This window comes from Miniopterus schreibersii, assembly GCF_964146895.1.
Source record: "Miniopterus schreibersii genome assembly, chromosome: 9".
Taxonomy (NCBI): domain Eukaryota; kingdom Metazoa; phylum Chordata; class Mammalia; order Chiroptera; family Miniopteridae; genus Miniopterus; species Miniopterus schreibersii.
The window spans coordinates 8,765,592-8,790,245 of NC_138118.1; the positions used below are offsets into that span (position 1 = coordinate 8,765,592).

Genomic DNA, 24,654 nt, shown 5'->3' on the forward strand with positions numbered 1-24,654 from the left:
TGCTCAAGATTTTAAAATCCAGGGACTCATGAGACTCCTGAGCAATCGGGCTTGAACTCCAGTGTGATAGCATTTTATGGACATAAGTGGCATCTATGATAAAGTCTAGAAGGCAAATGCTTTAAAATTAGTACTTTGAAATGCAGACTTACGTGCATGGTTTTTAAAAATGTGAAATGAGCATTTGAATAAAGTAGCCAAAAGAAGGTCAGTTGCCTTCATTGCCTTTAGCATACAGGCTATTAAAATGCGCCCTAAGTAACTGGGGAAACTGGATTTGTTTGGGACAAAAGATACAGTCTATTGTCTTTGTGGTAATAAGAAAGAAATGACTTCTTATAAATAATGGGCTTGAATTCTGCTAAGTAAAGGATATATTTTAATGTCAATGTTATAGGAGCTGTTTTTCATTTGCCATATGCAAGGAGGAATATATTGCATGCGGTTGTATAAGTTGTCTTAAATTATAATAAATTTCTTTTTAAATGCTTTTTACTGATCATTTTTATAACATCCGCATAAACTTGTATCAGTAACATAAAAAAGCGTGTAAGGCCCCAGTGTATATCTGATATTCAGGGTTATGATTTTGACCTGTGTCAAACGTGAGCAGCAAGGCAACATGCAGCCTTTTAGAGGCTTTAGTTCTAAATCGTGGTGATTTGCTGAGTGAAAATGAGGACATCTTGTCAGGTGTTACCTTGGGAGGCTCTTGAAGCTTTTGTGGCCCGATCTGGGTCTGGTGACCCCTGTAGGAAGCAAGTCTGAGGATCTCAGGTTTCTCCTGCAGTGATTCCCTGGGTTCTCCCCCCACCCCACACGTGCTCCCAACGAGCCCCAAACCCACCCTCACGGTTGGATTGTAATAGCCTCCCAGTCCTCCAGCAAAACCCATTGTCTTCCAAGAGCCCAATAGGAAGGGCAGAGATGACCTACAAGACAATGGAGATTTTGTCATAGGACCAAACTGAAAATGTGCATTAAGCCCCCTTGCCTTTTCCAAAAAGAAAATGGACACATAAGGAGGGAAGCAGGCCTTGAAGAGTTCAGAGGTCAACACAGACCGAAATGAGAGTGGGAAACAGAAAGATGCCCTTCTGGTGCCCAGCTTGACTTACCGAGAGCTAAACTGATTGGGGGGGGGGGGTGGCGGCGGCAGTGGGGGGGCCGGGTTGTTCTAGAAAGTTACTCGCCAGGAGCAATGCTTGGAAATAAGTTTGGTTGTTGCCCTAAGATTATTTTAGGATTAAGCTATGCAGCCACCAGCAGTGTTTTATTCCTTATAAGCTATTTTAGAGATTTAAAAATAATAATAATAATTGTAGTAGTAATAATTTGCTGCCCAGACCAAAGGGCCTCTGCTACAGAATAGTGGTAATGGGGCTGTATCACCAAACTTCAGTCATTAGAGAAGTGAGTTCTGGGATTTGATGTACAGCACGGTGACTCTAGTTAACAACACTGTACTAATACTTGGAAGTTGCTGAGAGTACATCTTAAATGTTCTTACCACCCAAAAACACAAAAAAAGTAATTTTGTGAGGTGATGGATGTGTTAACTAACCTTATCATGGTCATCATTTCACAATATATATATGTGTAAATATACACCCATCACCACACTGTACACCTTAAACTTACACAGTGTCAAATGCCAATTGCATCTCAATCAAGCTGGAAAAAAATCAGGCTGTATCGGAATTGCGTCCAGTTCTTGGAATGGTAGCTGCTGACCTTCTCAAAGGGGCAGCGGGACCACACCAGGCCAGGCCAGAGTCTGAGGCAACCGGCCTGGTGAAGGGCACTTGTAGCCATGCAGGTCTCCTCTCTGATCCTGGCACCTGCCACCGGAGGTAGCCAACGATGATTTCCACAATTTTATGACCCTTGGCTGTCATCCCAATAAGTCATAAGCCAGCTTCTTCCCGTCTGTAAAATTCCACTTCTACACCCTGTCCTTTCCACCAGAATCTTTTTGAAACAGTGAAAATAGAGCCGCATCGCGTTTATGTAACATCAGCATATTTCTGCTGCTGCCAGACCTGACCGACACCCTCGCCCCCCAAAGTGCTTGAGGGTTGAGGGGCAAGGGGCAAGCTGGATACCAAAGGGTAAAGAAAGTGCTTATTTGCTCTGCCCCTTCAGTGGGTAAGTTACTAAAAGCCACGGGGTCGGTCATTTCTGTGCTGTATACAACACCTAGAACCATGCCCTGGCCAGCGTGGCTCAGCAGTTAGCGCACTGGCCCGTGGACAGAAGGGTCATCGATTCGATTCCCAGTTGAGGGCATGTACCCGGGTTGCAGGTTGGATCCCTGGCCCGGGTCAGGGTGCGTGTGGGAGGCAACCAGTCCATGTTTCTCTCCCCCCTTCCCGTTCACTCTCTCTAAAAAAACCCAACGTCTAGAACCATATGGATATTTAATACTGATAAATAGAGAAAAAACATTCAATGTTATTATAGAATTAGGGGGAGGTTGACTGGAACAAAAAGAGCAGTGGGAAGAAACAGGTAAAGTACAGATTGTGAGTAGCCTTGTCAGCAGAAGGATGTACAGAGCTGTGTAGTCATATCACACGTATTGGAGCTCGGGACCCAAACAAGAAAGGAGGCCTCTGTCAGATCTAGGGGCACAGGCTCAAGGTGGGTTCAGAGCAGGTGCTGGGAAGTCAGAGCGTGTCCAGGCTGAAGTACAGACAGAATCTGAATGCTGACCCGGGGCAGGAGCCACCCAGCCTTTCCCTTGGTTTTTTAAAAAGTCTTGGTTAGGATGAGACAGTTTTGGCAGGTTTTTCTGTGCTTTTCAGAGTGAGGCCAGGTTCGCTAAGTGCTTGTGACTCTGTAGCCAGAGAACTAAGCTCTCTTGGAGGCCAGGCCAGTTAGGTACTTTATTCCATCACCTGAGTGCCCACCATGTGTAATAAATTCAGCTTTGTCCTGGGGAAAACACAAAAAAGTATGAGGTATAAACTGTAGTTCTCACCCCCAGAATACAGCGTGGAACACCACCGGAATGTGCAAAAAGTTGAACAGCACAAAAGATAAGTGACTCGGTTCACTAAGGCAAGAGGTCTTGCAAGGCAAAAGTACAGTTTGTGACCAAATGAAGAGTTGGGAGTGATCACTGTGGCTTGGAGAGATCTGGGAAGGGGAGGGATCTGAATTGTCTTTGGATAAGTTGAGGGAAACGGCGAAGGCATGCCAGGGGGAGGAACGCGGTAAGGGTGTGGGGGTAGGAAGTTTGAGAGACATTCTAGAAACAGAGAAACAGCTTAGTTAGAGCTGAAGGTTGAGGAAGGTTAACTGTTGGAGATGAAGCCAGCAAGGTAGTTGAAATAACAATGTGATGATGTTGAGTTAAAAGGTCCTCAACTTTATCTTCTAGACACTAAGAGGTCATTGAAAGTTTTTGGGCAGAGGAGTGACCAGCTTAAAAATACTCCAGGAAAGTTAATCTGGTGGCAGAATATGGGCAAATTAGAGGAAGAAAAAATTGCTCGGGTAGACCAGATGTCTGTGTTTGCTTTAGTCCTACTAGAAAGTGATAAATGTTTTAGCTACAAGGTGGCAATAAACTGAAGTAAAGAGATGGCTACAAGGAAAGAAGGAAAGAGTAATAACACTGAGCACCTTCTTGTCCATGGAGGCAAAGAAGGGTCCTCAAAAGTAAATGCACAGTTTTGGAGCCAAGCGACTACAAGCATATTTTAGGAACAGAAATGGGGATGCTGGGTTAGTTGGAGGGCGAGGTGGCTACGTTTTTAGGAAAAGCTAATGAGCTGAGCTTTGGATGATAGTCTTTGCTGTAGCGGGAGGCACAAGGGGAGCCGGGCCTGTGATACACGGGGGTGTCGCCCGCATAGAGACGACAGTTTTACCCGTTTGCGTGGATGATGTTGTCTAGAGAGAGGAGAGTCACAATGTTGGGAATGCCAACATTTTTAAGGAGGAAGCGGAGAGGAAACCACCCCGCACCCGGTGTGCAGTCAGACACTGGGGAGGACGTTAGGGCTTCGCGGAGACCAGATAAGAGCACTGAGGAGGAAGTTGTGGTGGCTGCCAGATGCTGCAGAGGGGTCACCCAGAAAGACCGGGGCCAGAAAGGTCGCTGGGCTGGGCAGGAAGTCGGCTGCCTTCCAGAACAGTCTAGTAGTGGGGGGGGGGGTGCATTAAGGAGCCAGCCTGGAAGAACCAGGGCCGTAACCACTGGTTAAGGCGAGAAGACGGACGAGTAAAAGCGGAGGGTATGGCTGTCGCTCCTCCTGCCTTCCAGGCTGGGAGTTCGTGTGTGACACACACGGAGGCAGAAGACGAAGATTTAAGTCATTGACTCACTTGGCAAAACTTTATTAAATGCTGCTGAGGACCTGGATCCAATTAACAGGGAGGAACGAAAGCTGTAGGCTAAAGAGAGGACAGTGGAGGGAACGGGTTTCAAGGTAAAACGGAAAGGATGGGTCATGAGAATGGGGGGCTCGTAGTGTCGGGAAGGGTATGAAATGGAGGGTGAAGGTGGAAAGCGAGATGCCGAGTCAGCCCGGCCGGCAGGGCTCAGCGGCGGAGCATCGGCCTAGGACCCAGGAGATCGCGGTTCGATTCCCGCTCAGGGCACAGGCCCGGGTTGCAGGGTGATCCCCAGCAGGGGGCGTGCGGGAGGCAGTCGAGCAATGACTCTCTCATCATTGATGTTTCTCTCTCTCCTCCTCTCTCTTCCTCTCTCTGAAATCAATAAAGATACATTTAAAAAAACAACAAGAACAAACTGCTGATTTCGGCTTCTGGACAAAGTGGAAGGTGGCGGGCGGCCTGCTGAGAGAGGGTGGGCTGGGGTGATGGGCGATGGAGCTGGGGGTGGGGGTGAAAATGTTAAATACCACTTTGGGGAATGCGAGGGGGTCCGAGCGTCGGACAGTAGGGTGGCTACACAGCGGTGCTTCACGGGAGCCGCTTTCCCTGTGCTCCTCTGAGAGGAGTTCATGACCTGCAGCTTGAGATGGGCACTGTGTGTGTCTGCCTTGGCCTCACATTGTCGTATTTTCCCTAATACATTTTCTATGAATTTTTTTTATTTCTGGTATCACCGTAATTATAAATTGCACAACTGTTCCAGAGTTATGCTCTTATAGATTCCCGAGGTTATCTAAATTGTGGGTGAGGCGTTGGCATAAAATAATACTTTCTAGGTGCATTAATTTCTTGATATATGCATTTCACAGAAAAAGTTAGTTGAATAAAAATCATGAATTGTACTACCTACTTCCCCCAAAAGGCTGACATAATGTTTTAGACTATCTAAATGAAAACGTCAGCCCAGCTGCTTACCTACCCAACCCTACAGAGTTCATTTAAGAGTAATTTAAGAACAAGACTCAACGGGTAATTATGGGTCACCCAGAAGCTAGCAGATCATGAGTGGCTCCGTGATTGTACCTATTTGGGAAGATGTTTCTTCCAGCAACTGAACCAGACGGTCAGAGTCTGTGACAAGGAGTAGCTGACCATGCGGGACAACATACGTAACAATTACATAGCAGTTACCCAGGCCACCTGGTACAGTCTTCAGTTTTAGCGGGATTGCGACCCAGTGCAGATTGAGGAGGAAATCGTTTCTGTCACAAACATTATTTCTAAAACATAAATAAAGTCCTGACATCCCAATTCTGTATCTCAGTCTTAAATATATTCCTGACTCTACAAGCCTCCCCCCTCCTGATGGTGCAGGGGGAGCACCGAGCTGCTTGGCCTCACACACTGAGCAACCAGAATGTGCTTCTGGGTGGCATAGATTCACTTTTCCAACCTTGCTTAAGTGAGAGGCAAATATTCTGGGGTCCCCCAGCCACCAGTCAGAGCTGAAATGCATCCGCTGAGTTTATTCATGCCGTGGCGACTAACATATTCATTCTCCCCTCTCTTTTTCTTGTAGGTATGGCCTCACATGTGCAAGTTTTCTCCCCTCACACCCTTCAATCAAGTGCCTTCTGTAGTGTGAAGAAATTGAAAGTAGAGCCGAGTTCCAACTGGGACATGACTGGGTACGGCTCCCACAGCAAAGTGTATAGCCAGAGCAAGCACGGGCCACCGTCTCAGCCAGCCACCACAACCGTCAGCACCTCCTTGCCGATCCCGAACCCCAGCCTACCTTACGAGCAGACCATCATCTTCCCGGGAAGCGCCGGGCACATTGTCGTCACATCAGCAAGCAGCACTTCTGTCACTGGGCAGGTCCTCGGCGGACCACATAACCTGATGCGTCGCAGCACTGTGAGCCTTCTTGATACCTACCAAAAATGCGGACTCAAGCGCAAGAGTGAGGAGATTGAGAACACGAGCAGCGTGCAGATCATCGAAGAGCATCCACCCATGATTCAGAACAATGCCAGCGGGGCCACTGTAGCCACTGCCACCACCTCGACTGCCACCTCTAAAAACAGTGGCTCCAACAGCGAAGGTGATTACCAGCTCGTCCAGCATGAGGTGCTGTGCTCCATGACCAACACCTACGAGGTTTTAGAGTTCCTGGGCCGAGGGACATTCGGGCAAGTGGTCAAGTGCTGGAAAAGGGGCACCAATGAAATCGTGGCCATCAAGATCCTCAAGAACCACCCGTCGTACGCCCGCCAAGGTCAGATCGAGGTGAGCATCCTGGCCCGCCTGAGCACGGAGAGCGCTGACGACTACAACTTTGTCCGGGCCTACGAGTGCTTCCAGCACAAGAATCACACGTGCCTGGTCTTCGAGATGCTGGAGCAGAACCTCTATGACTTTCTGAAGCAGAACAAGTTCAGCCCGTTGCCCCTCAAGTACATCCGCCCCGTCCTCCAGCAGGTCGCCACAGCCCTGATGAAACTAAAGAGCCTGGGTCTTATCCACGCCGACCTCAAACCAGAGAACATCATGCTGGTGGATCCGTCCAGACAGCCGTACAGAGTGAAGGTCATCGACTTCGGTTCAGCCAGTCACGTGTCCAAGGCTGTGTGTTCCACCTACTTGCAGTCCAGGTATTACAGGTAAGACGTTGGCGCCGAGACGGGAGATGCTGGCTGCCTGATGGCATCCACAGAGAATGTGCGGTCAGTCACCGTGGGGGGGGACATTCCGTGCCTGCAGTTGCTGCCTCCCAGTGATCGGAATTTAGTCGGGAAATGAGGATGTGCGCACGTGGGAATGGCGAGTAGAAGCCGTGTAAGAAGGGAGCCAGTGAGGGTCTTGGTGCACGTGTTCAGAGTTGGAAGGGACCCCTGGGGGCCGGGGCAGAGAGCAGAAGCAGAGCAGGGGGTTCGGTCCTCGGGGATCCAGACACGGGCCGAGGAGAGAGGGGCACACGCACTACTGAAGTCGCTGTGGCAAGAACGCACAGGACTCCCATAGGAGACGAGGAGGATCTCGGCCTGGCCAGCACAGAGGATCTGTGGGGAGTGGGAGCTGTGATTGAAAGGATCGGTTAGGACAGGCCTGCTGGCGTCTTAAGTACCAGACTGAGGTTGCAACCATATCCTTAACCGTGGGGCCGGCAGAGGGGAGCAGGACTAGACGTGGTGCTCCGGGAAGGGGGCGTTCCCTGGGCCGCTGCCTCCAGGCCGTGGCCCGAGCTGCGGGTGAAGGAGGCAGAGGCAAGCGGGGCGGGCTTTTCCCACTTCGTCATCCTGAGCTGCTGTTGAGTGAACAGATACTCGCTTTATTTGAGTTACTGAAAATCGAGCGTGGCAACCTGGAAAAAGACTTCTTAAAACTCCACTTACAAGGCAGCGCACACTTGGAGCCGAACTTGGTGAACCGATAAGTTGACTTTGGGATCCTCAAGCCTCTCATCTTCTCACCCTGTGCCCAGGTGACACTTCCCGCCCCCGTCCCAGAAGATGGGCGCTCAGTTTTACTTTGCTTTTATATCTGCCCCTGGTGTCCTGGTACCCAGGACCCCCCACTCAGGAAATCTGAGGGGGCAGGAGGAACATCTCAAGGGTGGTGAAGGCTTGCTTGCTGACACTCCCAGGGCTCTCCTTAGCTGTCCTCTCTCTGTCCCACTTCCCTCCCAAGACCCTCCCTCTGGGCGCAATACCCCCCCCCCCGCCCCGCCTTTAACCCTTAAATGACTGTTGCCTGACAGTCTGAGGAGAATAAGCTCTCCCTTATGGTCTCTTTGGCCAAAAAAAGCAAGTCCTCTCATGGTCCCCCCATACCCCATCATGTCCAGCTCTGGTTTCAAGGACACAGTCAGCCTGAGAGCCAGCCCAGCCTTCCTGCTTGAAAGGATGCTTCGTCTCAGAATCGGTCACCGCATCCTGTTCCTCCCCATGCTTCGGGCCTCCTCTGAACCCCGGAGTAGCTTGCTGCCACCCAGAGCAATCGGGTGATTCGGGACAGTCTCCAGCTCTGTCTGTGTCAGACCTGGCTGTGCGGGACAGCCAAGTCCAGGCCATGGTTATCAAGTTGATTTTCCCGACTGCCATGCTTCTTATGGGACAGAGGGGATGGGGCGGGGTGGGCGCTTCAGTTGTCCATTGTTAATCCAAGAAGGAAGACGCTTTCAGCTACATCTTAAGAGAATGTGCCTGGGGTAGAGGTGTCCTTATGCTGTGGACCCACACAGACACAGGGCTTGGTCTCCCAGGGTCCCCTGCATCTGAGCTGGGTGCATTTCCCCCGGGACCTCTCACTTTCAAAGGGGAGAACACTTACATGTCCCTCCCTGTTTTAAATGGGATGGTGTTAAGAGTCTCGTCCCTGCCTAGTGACGTGGAAACAGTGATGTAAAGAAATGATCCTGTCGCAGCCTGGGGTACCTGGACAGGTAGGTGGGGGTAGGTGGAGTGAACTATTTCCCTACCTGTTAGGCATTTGCTTGGCCGAGGTTGGGGCATCTTGCTGTAGATATTCTGACAGGAAGCCTGCTTGTGTGCTTTTCAGGAAACAGGTGCCGTTTTAGTTTTTTAAGTCTGGTGTATGGGTGTCCCCTTCCAACTTGAAGGTCAGTTACAGAGTTCAGTGTCATCACCCTGGTGCTCAAGCTTTATTATGCATAGAATCACCTGGAGAGCTTGTTAAAAACAGATTTCTGCCAAGGTCCTGCCCCAGACCCAAGCACCAGACTCTCCAGAGAGTGTCCCCTAAGAAAGTCTCCTTGCATGCACACATACATGCACACTCACACACACACGCACATATGCACGCACCCCATGTGCACACACGCGCGCATGCACATGCATGGAATTGGAGGTGAGATGGCCTTGCTTAGACCCACTGTTTGAGAAACACTGCTCAGGGGAGAAAGGGATTTTCTTAATGGTGTCACCTTCCAGATGTTTTTACCCTAAGGATTGGAGTTGTAGGGAATCCTGTTTGTCAGCTCACCTTGGAATTACATTGACTCTGTAGATTGCTTTGGGTAGTATGGACATTTTAATGATGTTAATTCTTCCAATCCATGAACATGGTATATTCTTCCGCTTGTTATGCTTCAGCACTGGACCCGGGCATCCATCTCTGTCTTCTCCACCAATTACATGTGCGGCATCCACAGATGGAAAGGGAATAAAGGGGAAAGGCCATTTGGGGCAAATTTAAGGGCTAGAGGCTCAGAATTCAGAGTTGAACTTTGGTTTTTCAGGAGGTGGGGATCTGACCTAAAAGCTAACAATACTGAATCTTGCCCTCACCTACCCTCCTTTTTAATCTGGCTGGCCTGCCCGGGAGAGGCGGGAGGCGGGAGATAGGCTGGGCCCTGAGAGGAAACCCGAGCAGGGGAGGTGCCTGAGGGCCTGAAGTAGTAGTTTGTCAGAAACAGTGGAGGGAGGTGGAGATGAACTCCTGGTCCTTGTTTCCTGTGTTTGTGCTCAAGAGATGTTGTAGATACCATTTCCCATGGCTCCTCTGTGAAATGAGGGAAAGACTAACTGGCCGAATGAATGAATGAATGAATGAATGATCGCAGTGGCCTCATATGTTTACAGCTCAGCTCACACTGTCACACACCAGAAACCCTCACATGTTTCATACAAGTCCTTCTTCTGTTCACCAAAACTTCGGGCATATGGCACCTGGCGTCTCAGGACCGTGGTTCCTGTGCACCCCCACCATCAGCCTCTTGGGGAGCACACACATCTCACCAAAAATGTTCATTCCCATCTTTCCACCTGTGAGATTTCAATTTACAACCTAAAGACAGCTGACTTGGCATTTCACAGATATGGTCCCTGAAATCAGCCAGCATCTGGCATCTGTCATTCCCACTTTCCCTTTACAGAAGATTAGACATGACTCTCCAGCACGGAGCAGGGGTTGCCTTGACTAGGAACCTTGAGGGTGTGGAGACAGTGCCCTCATCCGGGCCTCTGACCTCTTACCTGCTCTTCTGTTTTCGAGACTTCATGGACACGCTAGACTTGTGCCCTGTAACCTTGTCTCTATACTTATGAGCTGAACGAACAAAGATCTCCTGCAGAGAATGGGGCTGACCATGCACTGCTCCCCCTGTGCCTGGCACACAGTAAGTGCTCAGTAAATGATTTTTACTACTCCTGTTATCACTGTTATTAGTCTTATCACCATCACTGTATGTGGCAGAGGGCCTGGGTTTGAATTCCACATCGGTTGCTATATAGCTGTGTGACTTTAGGCAAGTTCCCAAACCTCTCTAAGGCTCTTTGTTCTTTTCTCTTATAAGAGAAACAACCCCTAGAACAGCGGTTCCTGGGGTTGTTATAAGGACTCAGGGAGCCAGGCACATGTGTGTGACTCACCCGTGTGCGCCTTGCCTGACACACAGCTTCTGTATCATTAACAACCATCGCGCTTCCCCGGGCTCCTTGCACAGCCTCTGGTTTACCTTTTCTTTTATGTGGCCTGGTATCATCATTAGCTGTCAAAACCCCAGCGTCCCCGAGCTTCTTGGGGTCGTGCTTCATTTCTTTTTCATCTCTCTAGCCGCGTGCAGACCCAGCACTGTGCTTCACGTTCAGTAGGTGCTTCGTTAAGGAGGGCCCGCATGTTTGGACTGTGCTCAGTGGGTTTCCTCCAGTGTCAGGAAGGGGCCAGGTTTGGCCCAGCAGTGAAGGGGTTAACATCTAGGAGAGTAACAAGTCTTCCCTGGGTTGGGGGAGCGATGTGGGGAGAAAGGCAGGTGCACACTTTTTGACTTGAGGGCCTGGGTGTCACCATCCTGTAGCAGCTGGCACACGTGGAGTTGAGCTGTGAAGTCTGCACTCTCTGCGTCGGGCACAGAGGTCTCAGGAGAGGGGGAGACCGTGCCCTGGAAGCCTCCTGGAGTTACACTGCGTCTGACACTGGCCATGACTTCCCGTGTCCCCATCTCTCCACATCTGAAGAGTCGAGCCAGGACAGAGTGATACTGAAGGCCCTCTGCCAAGACTCCCCTGAAAGCAGCGTGTGGGTGTGGGTGTGTGTTGGTGTGTATTTTATATATGATGTATGAGTGTGTTGGTATGTGTGTGGCATGGGTGTGTGTTGGTGTTCATGTGTGTTGGTGTGTATTTTGTGTGATGTGTTTGTGTGTGTGTTGAGTGTGTTGTATATGTGATGTTTGTGTTGGTGTGGGTGTGCTGGGTGTGCACATTTGGTGACAGGTAGACTGGCCCATAAGCTCCCCGTGTTTGGATCCCCTCCCGGTCCTGATTCATGTGGCTGGGGAAGTGTACTCTCCGGGTCACAGCCTTATTTATGTAAATATTGACCATAAAGAGGGTTTTGGCCAGAACATGAGGTACAGACTGTTGCTGCCACTTCTTTGTCATCTGGCGACCTCTGGGGAAGGAGTCCTCTCCTATTCATAAATTAGAACCTATATTGGCAAATAAAAATGAGTGAGAACCCCCAGAATATAAATAGACCTGGCACCAAGTCAGGTGTTCTCTCTCGGGAAAGTCAAACGTTCACCCTGAGCGGCAGCCCGGTAATCTTGGGGAGAGGGGACTGCTCTGTGTCCTGATCGTGGCTGTGCTACCACAAACCTCTACATCGCCCGAAACTCATAAAACTTACATCAGAAAATTAAGTTAGCCCTGGCCAGTGTGGCTCAGTTGGTAGGAGCGTTGCCTGCGCACCAAAAGGTCGCTGGTTCGGTTCCCAGGTTGCAGGCTCAGACCCTGGGTGGGGTGAATACAGGAGGCAGCCAATCGATGTTTCTCTCTCCCTCTTTCCTTCTCCCTTCCTCTCTCTCTAAAGTCAATAAAAACATATTTTTAAAAAATAAATCCACGGTGTTCTTATCTTGAAAAAATTAAAAAAATTTTTTATTTGAAATCTATGTACCCCTAAAGACCTCTAAGGAAACTGTTGATCATATGAAACCCTTCAACCTTATCTTGCCTAGTTTTTCTTCCTGTTTTTGTTTGTTGTGTTGCATTTGGGTAAAAGAGATATCTTTGTTCATCCTGTAACAGGATAGCCAGCAGGGTAACAATCATTTCTGGAAGCAGCCCGGCAGGGGAACCAAAGAAAACCAGTCTGGGGAGTAAACAGCCGCCCATGGCGGAAGCCCTGCTATCAGGCAGTTGCTTTATTTTATGTGCTGTTTCATTGTGTAGGTCACGGACTTGTCCTCCAGAAGTTAGGGACAGCGACCACGAGAAGCAGAGCTGTGACGAACTGCCGCCGCTGGTATGCCAGGGCTTCGGGAGTCCAGGAAGGGAATTAAGTCTCTGTGGAATCTGGCCCGCCAGCCTTTTTGTGCCTGCAAGGCCCTGCCCTTGGCTCTTAGGTTATTCTGGCCACGGCCAGCGCACTCATGTGGGAGACAAGATGGTTCTCCCTAAAATCCTTTTTCTGAAACCAGCCTTTCCCTGCAGCAAGCCTCCCGTCTGAGGGGCTTTTCGTGGTTATCACAGAGAAGTAGCTGGTTTGCAGGAATGCGTTATTTTGGGTGCACGGGGGTATCCTGTGTATGTTCTAAGTGTCGGGCCATGGAGGGGGCCCCTGCCCCCGCAGCCATCCCAGGCCTGATGAAGCCGGTTCCCAGCAGAACAACCTAGGCCATGCATCCCAGTAACTGGGCTGTGGCCCAAAGCCACATGCTGGGCACAGGGCCACCTTCCTCCCTTTCCCTCCTCACTGATAGGAGCTTTTCACTTGTTTCCTTAAAAGAAGGAAGACGGTCCTCAGCATGTGAATGTCACTCACTCTGTCCTCTGCTGATCAGAGCAGCCAGTGTAAGACGCGGGCGTTCTGTGACTCTCCTTTGCAGATCTGAGCTCATGGCCGCCTCACCCCTGTGGCCTTGCCACCTACCCCACCCATCACACTACGCAGGCTGTGCTCACTGCATTCATTCCAGGGAGCCTTGAGACTGCACATCCTTGCTCTTAAATGTTCCCTCTTCCTTCTCAGGAGACACTCCCTGAAGCCCCTCCCTTGACTCTGTGCTCCTTCCTCTGTCCCTGTCCTGGCTCCCACATCCTGGTTCCTAACCTGGAGTTCAAAGTCCTGTTCTGCAGGCCCCAGCCTTCCCCTCACCCCACATGGCCTCAGCACCCAGCCCACTCTGCTCCTTGGCTTAGGATGCCTCCCCCACCCTTGGTCCACTCAGCCCCCCAAACCCAGCCCTATGCCACTCAAGTGCCCACATCGCCACAACCAGAAGTGATTTCTTCAACATATTTGGACTTCGTGTAATCTTGTTAGTCACTCGTTCGTCCATATGATTTCCACGGAAATCCTGCACTTCCTGGGGCCGGGGTCTGGCTCTTAGATGCTGTGAAAGAACCAGGGCTGCGGTCAGCAATCGGTTTTACCGTGAGCTGGAATGACTGGCCGCCACCAGCCTAGTCCAGAGAAGGGACATGGAGACTGAGGCCTGGGTCTCAGCATCGCCAGCTGTGTGACTTGGGATGCGCCTTCGAACGTCCCAAAGGTGCCATTTCCTCAGCTCACTGGGTGAGATCACCTTCAATGCCAGGACCTTGGGAACCGCGAAGGTCTGTGTGAGTCTGAAGCATGTGTTTAGCGTCATATAACTAGTCGGGACTATAAATATATTATCATTTCTTACCGTGGCCTGCCGGCCCCTCTTTTCTATGTCTGGCTTTTATTCTTTCTTCTCTCCCCTCCACCCGTTTGTATTCCCAAGGCTGTCCCAAGCCGATCCAGGTGGACACATCAGCAGTAGATGAGATGTCCCCAGACAACGCCAAACTTAGACACTGGGGGACACCGTGAAGCGAAATTCCAGCTTTCTGAACATTGCCAGTTCATTGCTTTACTGTCATATGTCTGGGCTGCCCCTGCGAAAAATGTATTCTTGTGTGGCTCCCAGTTTGGGGCCATGCAGATCAAAGTAAGGTTGCTGCTGGCGTTGACAGAGACAGTAAAGTTGAAGATAGATTTTTCTCTGAGAAATGTGCCAGTAACATTTTTCCCAACTTTTTACGTTTATCTTGTGTCATGGTTTCTGTAGAAGGCACATGTCTTCACCTCACTGCTTTGTTTTATACGCTGTGTTCCGCAAGTGATGTCACACACCTACCACGTGTGTGACGCTGCAGACTCCCCAGGGACACCACCCCCGCTTTGGGGGAATGTGCGGCGGCTTCTTCGGAAAGAACGGCCCTGTGGGCACAGCCCTTTGGGAGAAAAGCACCAAAGAAATTAGCAGAGGTGAAGGGGAGTGTCTAGAAAATCTCACGTGAGAAACAAATTAAGAAAGATCATTTATAGGCCAACATGGGTGGGAGGTTTAACTGTAGCAATGCAGATTTCAGAGATCAAATGCATACTCACCCACGAGAAATAGCTATTTAGAAAGTTGGGTGCATAACTCCCTATGTGAACTAAACACAGTTTGTATTTGCCCGGGCCTTTGGTTACTATGGTGACACCTTCTGAGTGTTCCAGGAACATGGCTTTACGTGACTATCACTGTAACTCTGAGGGTACATCCCACAGCATCTCGCTGTGTGCTCAGTGCCTTGCCGGGAATCGCCCACTTGCCAGGAGTGCAGCCTGTGTGTCCCACTCTGCCCAGGAGACCTCTGTCCCCCAGAGGAAAGCTGGGGACATTGAGGACCCTGGGCTGAGGTGAAATCCCATCTGGACAGGCCCAGGAATGTGGTTGATCTCAGCAGTCACCCATCTGTCCTCCTGCCCTCCCACCCTCATATGGAGGGTATCCTGTCCCCTGGAGAGCGCCTGAGTCATGATTCGTCCCCCCTCCTCTTGGGAGTCCTGTGCTGCTTCTGCACAGATACCGGATTTGCGTACTACTCAGTTTTGCATGTTGCTCCCTCCCTGTCCCGGCGGAAGAGAAACATGATGTCCTTGATGTGCTGGACAGCACTGTGCCTGCACCGCCTCTGAAGCGAACGAGGCCCGGCGAGCCCTGGCCGCGTGGGTGCACAGCCACGTTGGGCGCACAGCCACGTTGGGCGCACAGCCACGGTGGGCGCACAGCCACGGTGGGCACACGCATCGCCCTCGGGCCGCGGCCGCGGCGGATTCAGGCGCCCGTTCACCTTGACCCCAAGAGCTTACCCCTAAAAACGTAAACGGGATGGATGCGGGTGACCGCCGTGCCAGGGGGAGAGCAGTCGGTTCATAAGCTCACTGAAGTTCAGGGGCTGCAGGCTGTCGCGCTGGGAAGGCCCACCGGGCACGTGGCGCAGGGGGACCCGTCATGGGCGCATCCTGCCCGCCCAGGCCCTGCCCTGCGCTCTGGCAGCGGGGTGTGCCCGAGCCGAGCTGCTCCGGGATAAAAGCTGTGCGCAGAGTCGACTGCTCCCTGAGGAAGGGGTGCATCCCAGCCCGGCTCGGGCGTGCTCTCCAGGTGCGGGAGCAGGAGCGGGAGCAGGAGCGGCCTGTGCATATTCATGGGTCCTGCCTTCCGTCGAGCAAGACTCACCACACTTAAATGTTTTCCATTTTCCCTGCACAGCGTGAGAATTGCTGCATGTGTTTTGCCACAGAAATTGAACATTTCTGAGGAAACATGACAACGTTGCCTTTCGTAGCAGGAGGGAGGGGAGCTTCTGCAGGAGACGTGCCCCCCGCAGCCCTCGGGAAATGAGATGGGGCCTTGGGATGGCGAGAGAGGTGGGGGATTCTGGCTCTTCGTGTCTCCCTGCTACCCACATACTCCCTGCATGGACAGAGTCGGGCACCTTCGTCCTTAAGGCAGGACATTGGCTCTGATGGAGGTGGGCTGCGGGCTCAGTGGCCTTTTTCATTGTTTTTCGTATTACACCGCCCTTCAAGGTCTCACTCAGGTTTCATTTCTCTGTTCATCAGTATTGGCCACTCTGCTATCCATACATCTCTCCCTCTCCCTCGTCTGCTCTTGACCTTGCTGCATTTAAGATCTGTGTTTTATGCTCCCTTGCATTTGACGGGCTTTTGTAATTGTGTCCTGGGTTTTAGTCCCGGGCAACCAGCTGGATTGTCAGTGTCCTCCGTGTTTCTCTGGTGGTTAACATATTCTCCATACTCAATGGTGGGGTTTGAGGATTAGAGATTTCACAAGGCCTGTGAAAGGGAAGCTATTCTATAAACTCCCTAAGCTTTTTATGAGCCACAGAGGTCAGCATTAATGAAAATTATTTCAGGAATTTTTTTTTTTTCTTCATAAATTAGCTTAGAGGAACTTTTTCAGGAACCTTCATACATCGCTGGTGGGGATGTAAAATGGTGCAACCACCTGTGGGAAAACAGTAGTGTAGTGGTTCCTCAAAAAGTTAAACATAAAATTACCATATGACCCAGCAATTCCACTCATAGGCGTATACCCAAAAGAATTGAAAACAGGGACTCAGATACTTGTGCATTTACAGCAGCACTATTCGCAGTAGTCAAAAGATGGAAACAGCTCAAATGTCCATCAGTGGATGAGTATTTAACAAATTGTGGTATGTCCATACAATGGAATATTAGTCAGCCATAAAGAGGAATGAAGTACTGATACATGCTACAATGTAGTACATTCAGAACATCGTGCTGAGCGAAAGAAGCCAGACACAAAAGGTCACATGTTGTATGATTCCCTTTATATGGAATATCCAGAACAGCTGAATCCATGCAGATAAAATGCAGATTGGTAGTTGGTGGGCAGAGAAGAGGGAGGAATGGGGTGGAATTGCCGAGTGGGGAAGGATTTTATTCAGAGCGAGGGAAGTGTTTTGGGACTAAATGCAGGTGGTGGTTGCATAACAATGCGAAGGTACCGAATGCCACAGAATAGTTCGCTTTAAATGTGAATTTCACCCCAATAAATTTTACAAAGAAAAAAGAACTTTTTCAGGCTGAGAAGTTGGCACGGGATGAGATTTCCCTGGGCACTGAGTTGGGAGACCCTTTTTGCTTTGTTTGTAATGGGACCTAGAATTGTTTAAAATGCCAGCTAGAGCTTGAGTAGCTCTGAGAGCTGTATTTGTGTAGTGGCTACAGGAGCTGACTTAAAAATCCCTACAGAAGCAAAATTTTTAGGATGATTTATACTTTTCTGGTGCTGGGCCAAAATTCTAACGTAATTTTTCCCTGGATTTGGGAAGAAAGGACCAGCTTTATCCTCACTTTCTCTGAGGCCCCAGGTTGTGTTGCTCTGGCGAGCATGATAACACCTGAAGAACAGGTGCAGTGTGTGCAATGAGCCAGGAGTTCCCAGAGCCTGGCCAGCTGCCTCAGTGGCAAAATGTGTTCTCCCCCTCCTCCTGCCTGCCCTCTGTCTCTATGTCTTATAAGGGAGACTAATCTCGGAGGGGGTGAGGGGAGACCTTTTTTTACATTATTTTAATATTCCTAAAGTATATGGTATAGTTGTTATCAGAGTTGGCAAAGCTGAAATAAAATTCAGCAACTTACTGTGTGTTCTTGGGCAAGTTACTTGACCTTTCTGATCCCTACATCAGAGGTAATCACACTGTCTTATAAAAACATGAAGATCAAATGAAATTCACACATGCAGTGCCTGGCCCATGGAAATGCACAGAAACATTAACCTCTCCGAAGAGGAAAATGCTGTGAAAGTATGTCACCTGTAGAGTGTCACCTCCTGGGAGAGGCCGAGTGTTCCTTGCAATCTCAAGTTTGACTCTCCCCTCCCCCATTTCACCCTTACATCTGGGCCCCTCTGTGTCACACCCTTTCTTTGCAGCCCCCTTTAGAGGAAGTACAAAGTACCCGGGTGGTGGTGGGGTTTTTTTTTTCATCAACCATCTTCTCTAATTAACTCTGCGTTTCCCTTCCTCCACCCCTGGATTGCCACATAGACAATTACACTTGATCCCCACAGGCCTTTGGATGAGAAAAATTTGCATATTGCCACATGTGTATTTGCGAATTGGCTTTTTCCCCCTATTATCAACAAAACCAGCCCAAGGGCAACAAACTTTACATGACCGTGGCTTTCCAGATGCCTGTTCCTTGCCTTGGCGCCTGTGGGCCTGCAGCGCACTCTCCCCTCTGGCCGGTTCTCCCAGCTCTTAAACATCCACAGGACGTCTGCTGTCCCCTAATCCTGCTTCGTTAGTACTTCTCTCTCCCCCTTCACTCAGGACACATGTATGGACACCTGCCATGAGCAAGGCAGTGCACCCCAAGGAATCCAAACGTGAGGGAAATTAGCAGCCACTGTGATCAAAGTTAAACTGTGTTAAGTGAGACAAGATTTCCTTAAACTCTGTATTTGTAGCCATTTTATTTCCCAGTCATGATTTGGGGTCATTTGTCCAAAACATTTCTTGCAGGGTGTAATTCGTGACTATTTGTGATTTTCCTCTCGGGGGTGTGTTCTGTGGCCTCCTGGAAGCTTGTGACCAGCTGTTTGTCCTGTACATTGTTCCGCAGCACAGCCCTGGTGTGTTCTGGTCCTTCGCTTTCCTCTGGCCTCTTGGAAAACTTCTTAATGTCTGTCCTCAAGCTCACCTCTGTCCCTCTCCGCATCACAAGCACAGGAGCCTTTCTCCCTGGGGCACTGACGTCCAGCCATTGGGTCGGCCTATCTGCCCCATTTCTGGTTGGGGTGGCCCCAGGACGAGGGGGCGTGGTGAACCCCCAAGGCCACCCCGCTAGCCGGGGACGAAGGGCGGCTCCCGACCTCTCGGAGGCCGCAAGACTGTGTCTCGGCCTGCGCCCTGGCCCCAGCCCCGCCCGCTGCAGTGGCACTTGGATGGCGAGGGCCGCAGGCCGCCGCCGCCTCTAATGATGGAGCGCCCGCTGCGCCTGCCAGTGGGAGACAGTATGAATATTAATGCGCCGTATTTCACTTTTATTACTTTTTTATCGGGTTTTCATGGAGACAGTGCTTGTGAGTGAAGTCCATGCACCGGGCTGTAGACAAGTGTTTTGTTTTCTTGACAGAATGGCCGGCCTCGCAGCCAGGGCCGGGGTGCGCTTAGGAGCCCCTGGCTAGGAGACGTACCGGCCACTGGGGCGGGGCCGTAGAAAGTGGGGTGAGCCTGGAACTTTTTATGTTGTCCCGGTCACCCAAGGCAGGTAGATGCCATCGTTCCGCAGTTTTGCAGGGAGTCCCTCGGGGGGCTGCGCCCGCCCCACTAGGGACGCCCAGGCCAGGGTTGGCTGGGAGTTTTGCCGCCTCCCCCCTCCCTGCGCCACCAGGCTCTCATCGGTCACCTTCTCTGCTCATCCAGCATCTTTCCACCAAACCGAAACGGACGCTGCCTCCCCCATTCTCGCTTTTCACCGTCTGTCTCTGATCTTGAGTGACCATGGACGGAACTGGAAGGCGCGGGAATGACTGAGCCAGCAGGTCACAGTGGACGTGTCCGGACCGCTGAACCCTGGCACGTGGCCCTTTAGACCCGGGTACATCAGATCAGAGTTCCCGTGGGCTCCAGAGGCAGCAGGCGGTCCTGCTTGGGGGGGACGCCTGTGGAGCTCTGCAGTGAGTGTGCTGGGACCTGTCCCGGTCGGCGCGTTATCTCTGGAGATGGGGTGTTTCTCACGGGGCCAGGCGACGGAGCCTCAACTCGTCACACAGGTGGTGGCTCGCGGAGCGTGTGAGAGCGTGTGTCTCTGGGAGAGCGGAGCGTGGCTGTGTGAGAGTTGTAGGGGGATGGATTTATTTGTTTCCTGAGTCAGGAAGATCAAATGAATTTCGGGTAACTCGAAATTAAAGTCTATTTCAGCCGGGTCAAAAGAGACACCTGAGAAACCCAAAGGTAGTGCGCAGTGCTCTTAGACTAAACCATTCTGGGTTATTTATTAAATAGGGGGAAAGTATGTTCCCGCTTTTTCAATTCCAGATTTTTTCTCAGTTTAGAAATGTTTCAAGGAAAGGCCACACTCCTTAAGCACATAGAAGTTGCTCATTTGGGGAGTTAGTTGGGTTATGGCTCCTTTCACGTCTTCAGTCCGCAGCAAGCGTCTATTGAGTGTCTCCTGTGCACTGATTCAGCACCTCAGCACTCTGATGAATGCAGGTGTTTTTGTTAATGTTTGTATGTGTCACACGATCCTGGAGATAAAGGATATCCTATGTGTTTGAGTTTTCCCAGTCATGACATGTACCCATTTCAAGACCATGCTTTAAATGTTGTCGTTTTTCTGGACAGAAATCGAACAAGAACTGACCATCACACCCAGTGCCTTCTGATTCAGAGTAGAAGACAAAGGGAGATGGCCCTGACATTTCATAAGCTCCTGCTAAAGGCCACGGGCCACATTTAATCCTCGTGACAACCGTCATTATCCCCACTTAGTAGATGAGAAACCTGAGTCTCGGAAAACCAGCTGCCGAGCTGCACAAGGCTAGTAGGCGGTGCGGCCGGGATCCGAACCACGTGTGTCTGACTCCCAGACACGCTCCTTCTTCACCCCTCCGGGTTGTCATCATGGGCGTGATGAAACGTGTCCAACTACAGAGATGCGCTTGTGTGTTCTGTTTAGATGTTCAATTCTCTTTGCTCCAGAGTTAAAAGGCCCCTGCTATCTATAGTCATTGCGTTCTTAAAATAATAACTGGAGCTGCCATTTATTTATTAAGTGCCTATTATGGGCCAGGAACATTACATACACTCTCTCTATTGTGCAGAACTCTGGCAGCCAGAAATTATCCCCATTTGATAGCTGAGGAAATGGCTCAAAGAGGTTAAGGAAACTGCCGGTGATCGTGTAACCACTAAGCGGTACAGCCGGGTCTTTCTGCCTCCAAAGCTCTCAAATTTTCTCATACTAGTTGGCCTCTAGTCCTCTCGGGGTTCAGCCACCTCTGCCCACTGCTGTCTGGGTGCCAGCCCCTTCCCCCCGCCTTCCAATGCGCTGTTCTAATCTGTCGTGACTGCGGAGTCAGGTAACCAAACTTGTTAGAGGTAATGAAAAAATATTGGCGCAGGAGCCAAAGGACCTGGATTCTAGCCTCGGGCTGGACATGTGACCTTGAACATGTCATTAACTCACCTTGAACAAGTCATTAACTCCTGGTTTTTAGAACTGTGAGCCCCTCCCTGCCTGGGCTGGGCAGTCATCACAAATGTGGGAGAATCTGTGTGCTCCATCCACGTCGTGTGTGCAGACTAAATTACATTCGGTACATATGGACACAACTTGTATTTTTCCCGATGTATATAGCTGTTTTTGTAATTGATATATTGAAAACATTACTTGGCTGCTATAGCTTGTTGGCATTTTGTATTTTCTCAGTTGGAAGATAATTATAAAAGTACAATTCCTATCATGTGGCTCTGACCCCACCCCCACCCCCACCCTCAGCCACCATCCCCAGTTTCACAGAGAGTGCAGAGTTGCATTTAATGTCCGGGCCACAGTCCCTACCACAGGGAGAGCCCCGCCCTGCACACCTTAATAGGATTGCTGTGTGTGTCCAGGATGTGGAAACACAGTGGGCAGGGGGTGCAGGGCCAGCTCCATGCTGATGTTGGTGTGAATTGGACCCTCGGAGAGGCCAGGCGCCCTGTCCGTGGCCCACGTTCATTAATTTGGTGCGTGGACTCTGGGACACCTATTTGTGGTGTGCAAAGGGTTTTAGAGTTTGCTTCCAGGTGTTCTATATTATGATCCAGGTAGTTGTTGATGCCAAAGAAATGAGCTCCAAACGTTACTAAATTTATAAGTCTCTTCTGAAAAGAATGTACTGTCTCAGGGGCTTGGTAATTAGAAATTACACCAGCATCGGTCATTTCACTGAGCGCTGGTGTATTTTAGATTTTTTTTTTAATTACCTCTTTGTAGCTATGCATGTTGGTACTTGAAAAACCTTTCCCCTTTCTTAAATTTGATTTTTTAATATAAGAATTTTTTTTTAAAAAAACTTCTCTTTTTATACAACCTGGTTATGGTAGGTTGAGTACCTTCCCTGAAAGAAGAGAGTACCACGTAGTATATTTCTGTTTCTAAGAACATCTGGATTTGTCTCATGGAACACAGTTCTTAATTCATTATTTGTTTTTAATATATAAATATAATTTTGTACTTTATAGCGCACAATTGTGTATACCGTTTCTTTTCATCATCAAAGCAGCCCCGTTTCAGCCCCACTTGCACATGTGAAAACCGAGAACCTGCCTCGCCAGGGACACAGAGCCAGGAAGGAGCCCAGCCAGCCGTCCCAGCCCCGGCCAGCTCTCCTGGCACCTGGGGGTCCCAGCCCCGGCCAGCTCTCCTGGCACCCGGGCTTTCATTTAAGTCCTGTTTCTCATACATAAATTGTGTTCCATACGGTGGTGCCAGGTCAGAGCTTAAATAATTCCAAGCTACGCGTTACTAGTAGGAGGGAAAATAAACTCAAACCCTCAAAGCAAGTCTTGACCCATGCGCTCCATCGCACATTGTTGTCTTACTGTATAAAAAGAGGGTGTCGCTGGCGCTCCCTCCGCAGACATGAACACTGACCTTTATTCATTGTAATGGTCAAGGGCTCGTCCGCGTGCCAAATTACCGTCAACTGCAATGTCATTGGATGCTCAGTTTTATCAGCAACAGCCAGATGTTTGCACAATAGAAACTACAGAACTGTAGGACATGTAAACCGGGCTCTCAGCTAGCCACCTATATCGCCAGTACTAGCCTGTGATACCAGGAGGGCAGTTTTCCTTTTGTCCAAAGGGACCCTTCCCCACAGAATCCCAGCCGTGTGGCTCCGAAAGCGATCTTGGTGATGATCTAATCCCACCTCCTTTGGTGCAGGGCCTGTTTGACACACTTATGTCCAGTGCACACTAGGCTCAGGCCCTCGGCCAGGTTCTGGAAGGAGCTGTGTAAAGGCCTAAGTGGCCAAGATTGGCCAGGTTCAGACACCTGGTTGGCAGGGGCCGGGCATTCCCAGGGGGCCTGCTCTGTGCCCTGCTCTTTCTCCCCTGTGCAGTGTGTGGAACCAGATCCAGGACTGCAGCCGGCTCCCCTGACTCCGTGTCCAGTGCTCATGACACTAACCATAGGCAGGCGTTCTCTAGCAAGTGGGCCTTGGGCTGATGTGGTCTCCATTCCTTTCAGCAGGACAGACCAACAGGCGTTCTCCAGTCTTTGGAGATCCTCTGGGCACAGCTCCTCCCCAAGCACTTGCTCTGCCATCCCCTGAAAACCTGTCGTTTCTGCTGCTCTCTGATCCTCGGGTACCAGGCATTGGGCCCCCTCTGTCCCTGTCCCTGTCGGGGAAGCTCTGTGTCTCTCAGGGTGACATTCTCATTTCTCCCAACTCTTTTCTTTTCCTCTTTTTCTAATTTTGGACTTAGAAACCCCCAGATTCCAATTAGTCCTGACTCTTCTCTAGCAACGTCAAGCGGTAACTTTGAGTTCTGAGCCGCACAATGAGCTGTCGGGCCAGACTTTACCCTCGGACCAGCTGGGAGCTGGTGACGGGCAGGGATGGGCAGGTCCCTGTTAGGTGAGAAACATTCCTGAGCAGCTCCCCTGTCACACTTAGGCACCTCATCGATTCAGCTAATAAGTATAAACGGTGCTATGTCAAAATAATTTGGGGCTATTTCATAGGAAATACTTTCACTCCAAATTGTATAGCAGGCCAATTCTTTCTCCTAAGAGAATAGGTAACATACGTTAAAGCCTTAGGGAGATGCACTTGCACCGGGTCCACCTTCAGCCTGAGAACTTCAGAGTTCCATTTCACGCGTGCACTTGGTTGTGGGGATTGAATTAGGGAGCCCCATTCACACCAACAACACGTGATCGCTTTTCTCCGATTGCACGTGCCCGACTCACTACAGGTGCATTTTCCCCTGGAGCAGAGCAGAGCGTGTCGCCTCTTTCACTCGCCTGATGGTAACTGTAGCCCCCTGAAGGAGCAGTTTCATAGCCGGGTGGTCTTCTTGTGCCCTCCTGCTGGAGAGAAGGGAAGAACCTGTATCTTTATATACTTGTTGATTTTTTATTTTTATTTTTGACCTCCTACCACCCCGGCTGTTTAGAATTATTACCCGCCTTTTCGTGAGAGCCAACGTTTGGTTGTAGTCATTTCCGTTGCAGCAGCTCTAACTCGGGACCTTTTGTACACTTGTCTCTCATAGAGCTGCTTGTCTAGATTTTGAAAGAATATGTGTGTTTTACTATAGAACATTATTTTTAAAGTGGTAACCAAAATGTAGCTTTTTAAAAAATATATATCTTTATTGATTTCAGAGAGAGGAAAGGAGTGGGAGAGAGAGAGAAACATCAATGGTGAGAGAGTCATTGATCGGCTGCCTCCTGCATGCCTCCTGCTGGGGATCAAGCCCGCAACCTGGC

The 24,654-nt window shown here is 50.1% G+C and overlaps 1 protein-coding gene across 2 annotated transcripts in view; it reads left to right on the plus strand.

The window, feature by feature from the left end:
* HIPK2 (homeodomain interacting protein kinase 2) overlaps positions 1–24,654 on the plus strand; it is a 150,819-nt gene that overhangs the window by 47,390 nt on the left and 78,775 nt on the right. For both annotated transcript variants that reach the window (XM_081146527.1, XM_081146526.1), the window contains exon 2: positions 5,927–7,010. In XM_081146527.1, the coding sequence (XP_081002653.1) occupies positions 5,927–7,010 (1,084 nt within the window). The remainder of the gene's footprint in view (positions 1–5,926; positions 7,011–24,654) is intronic.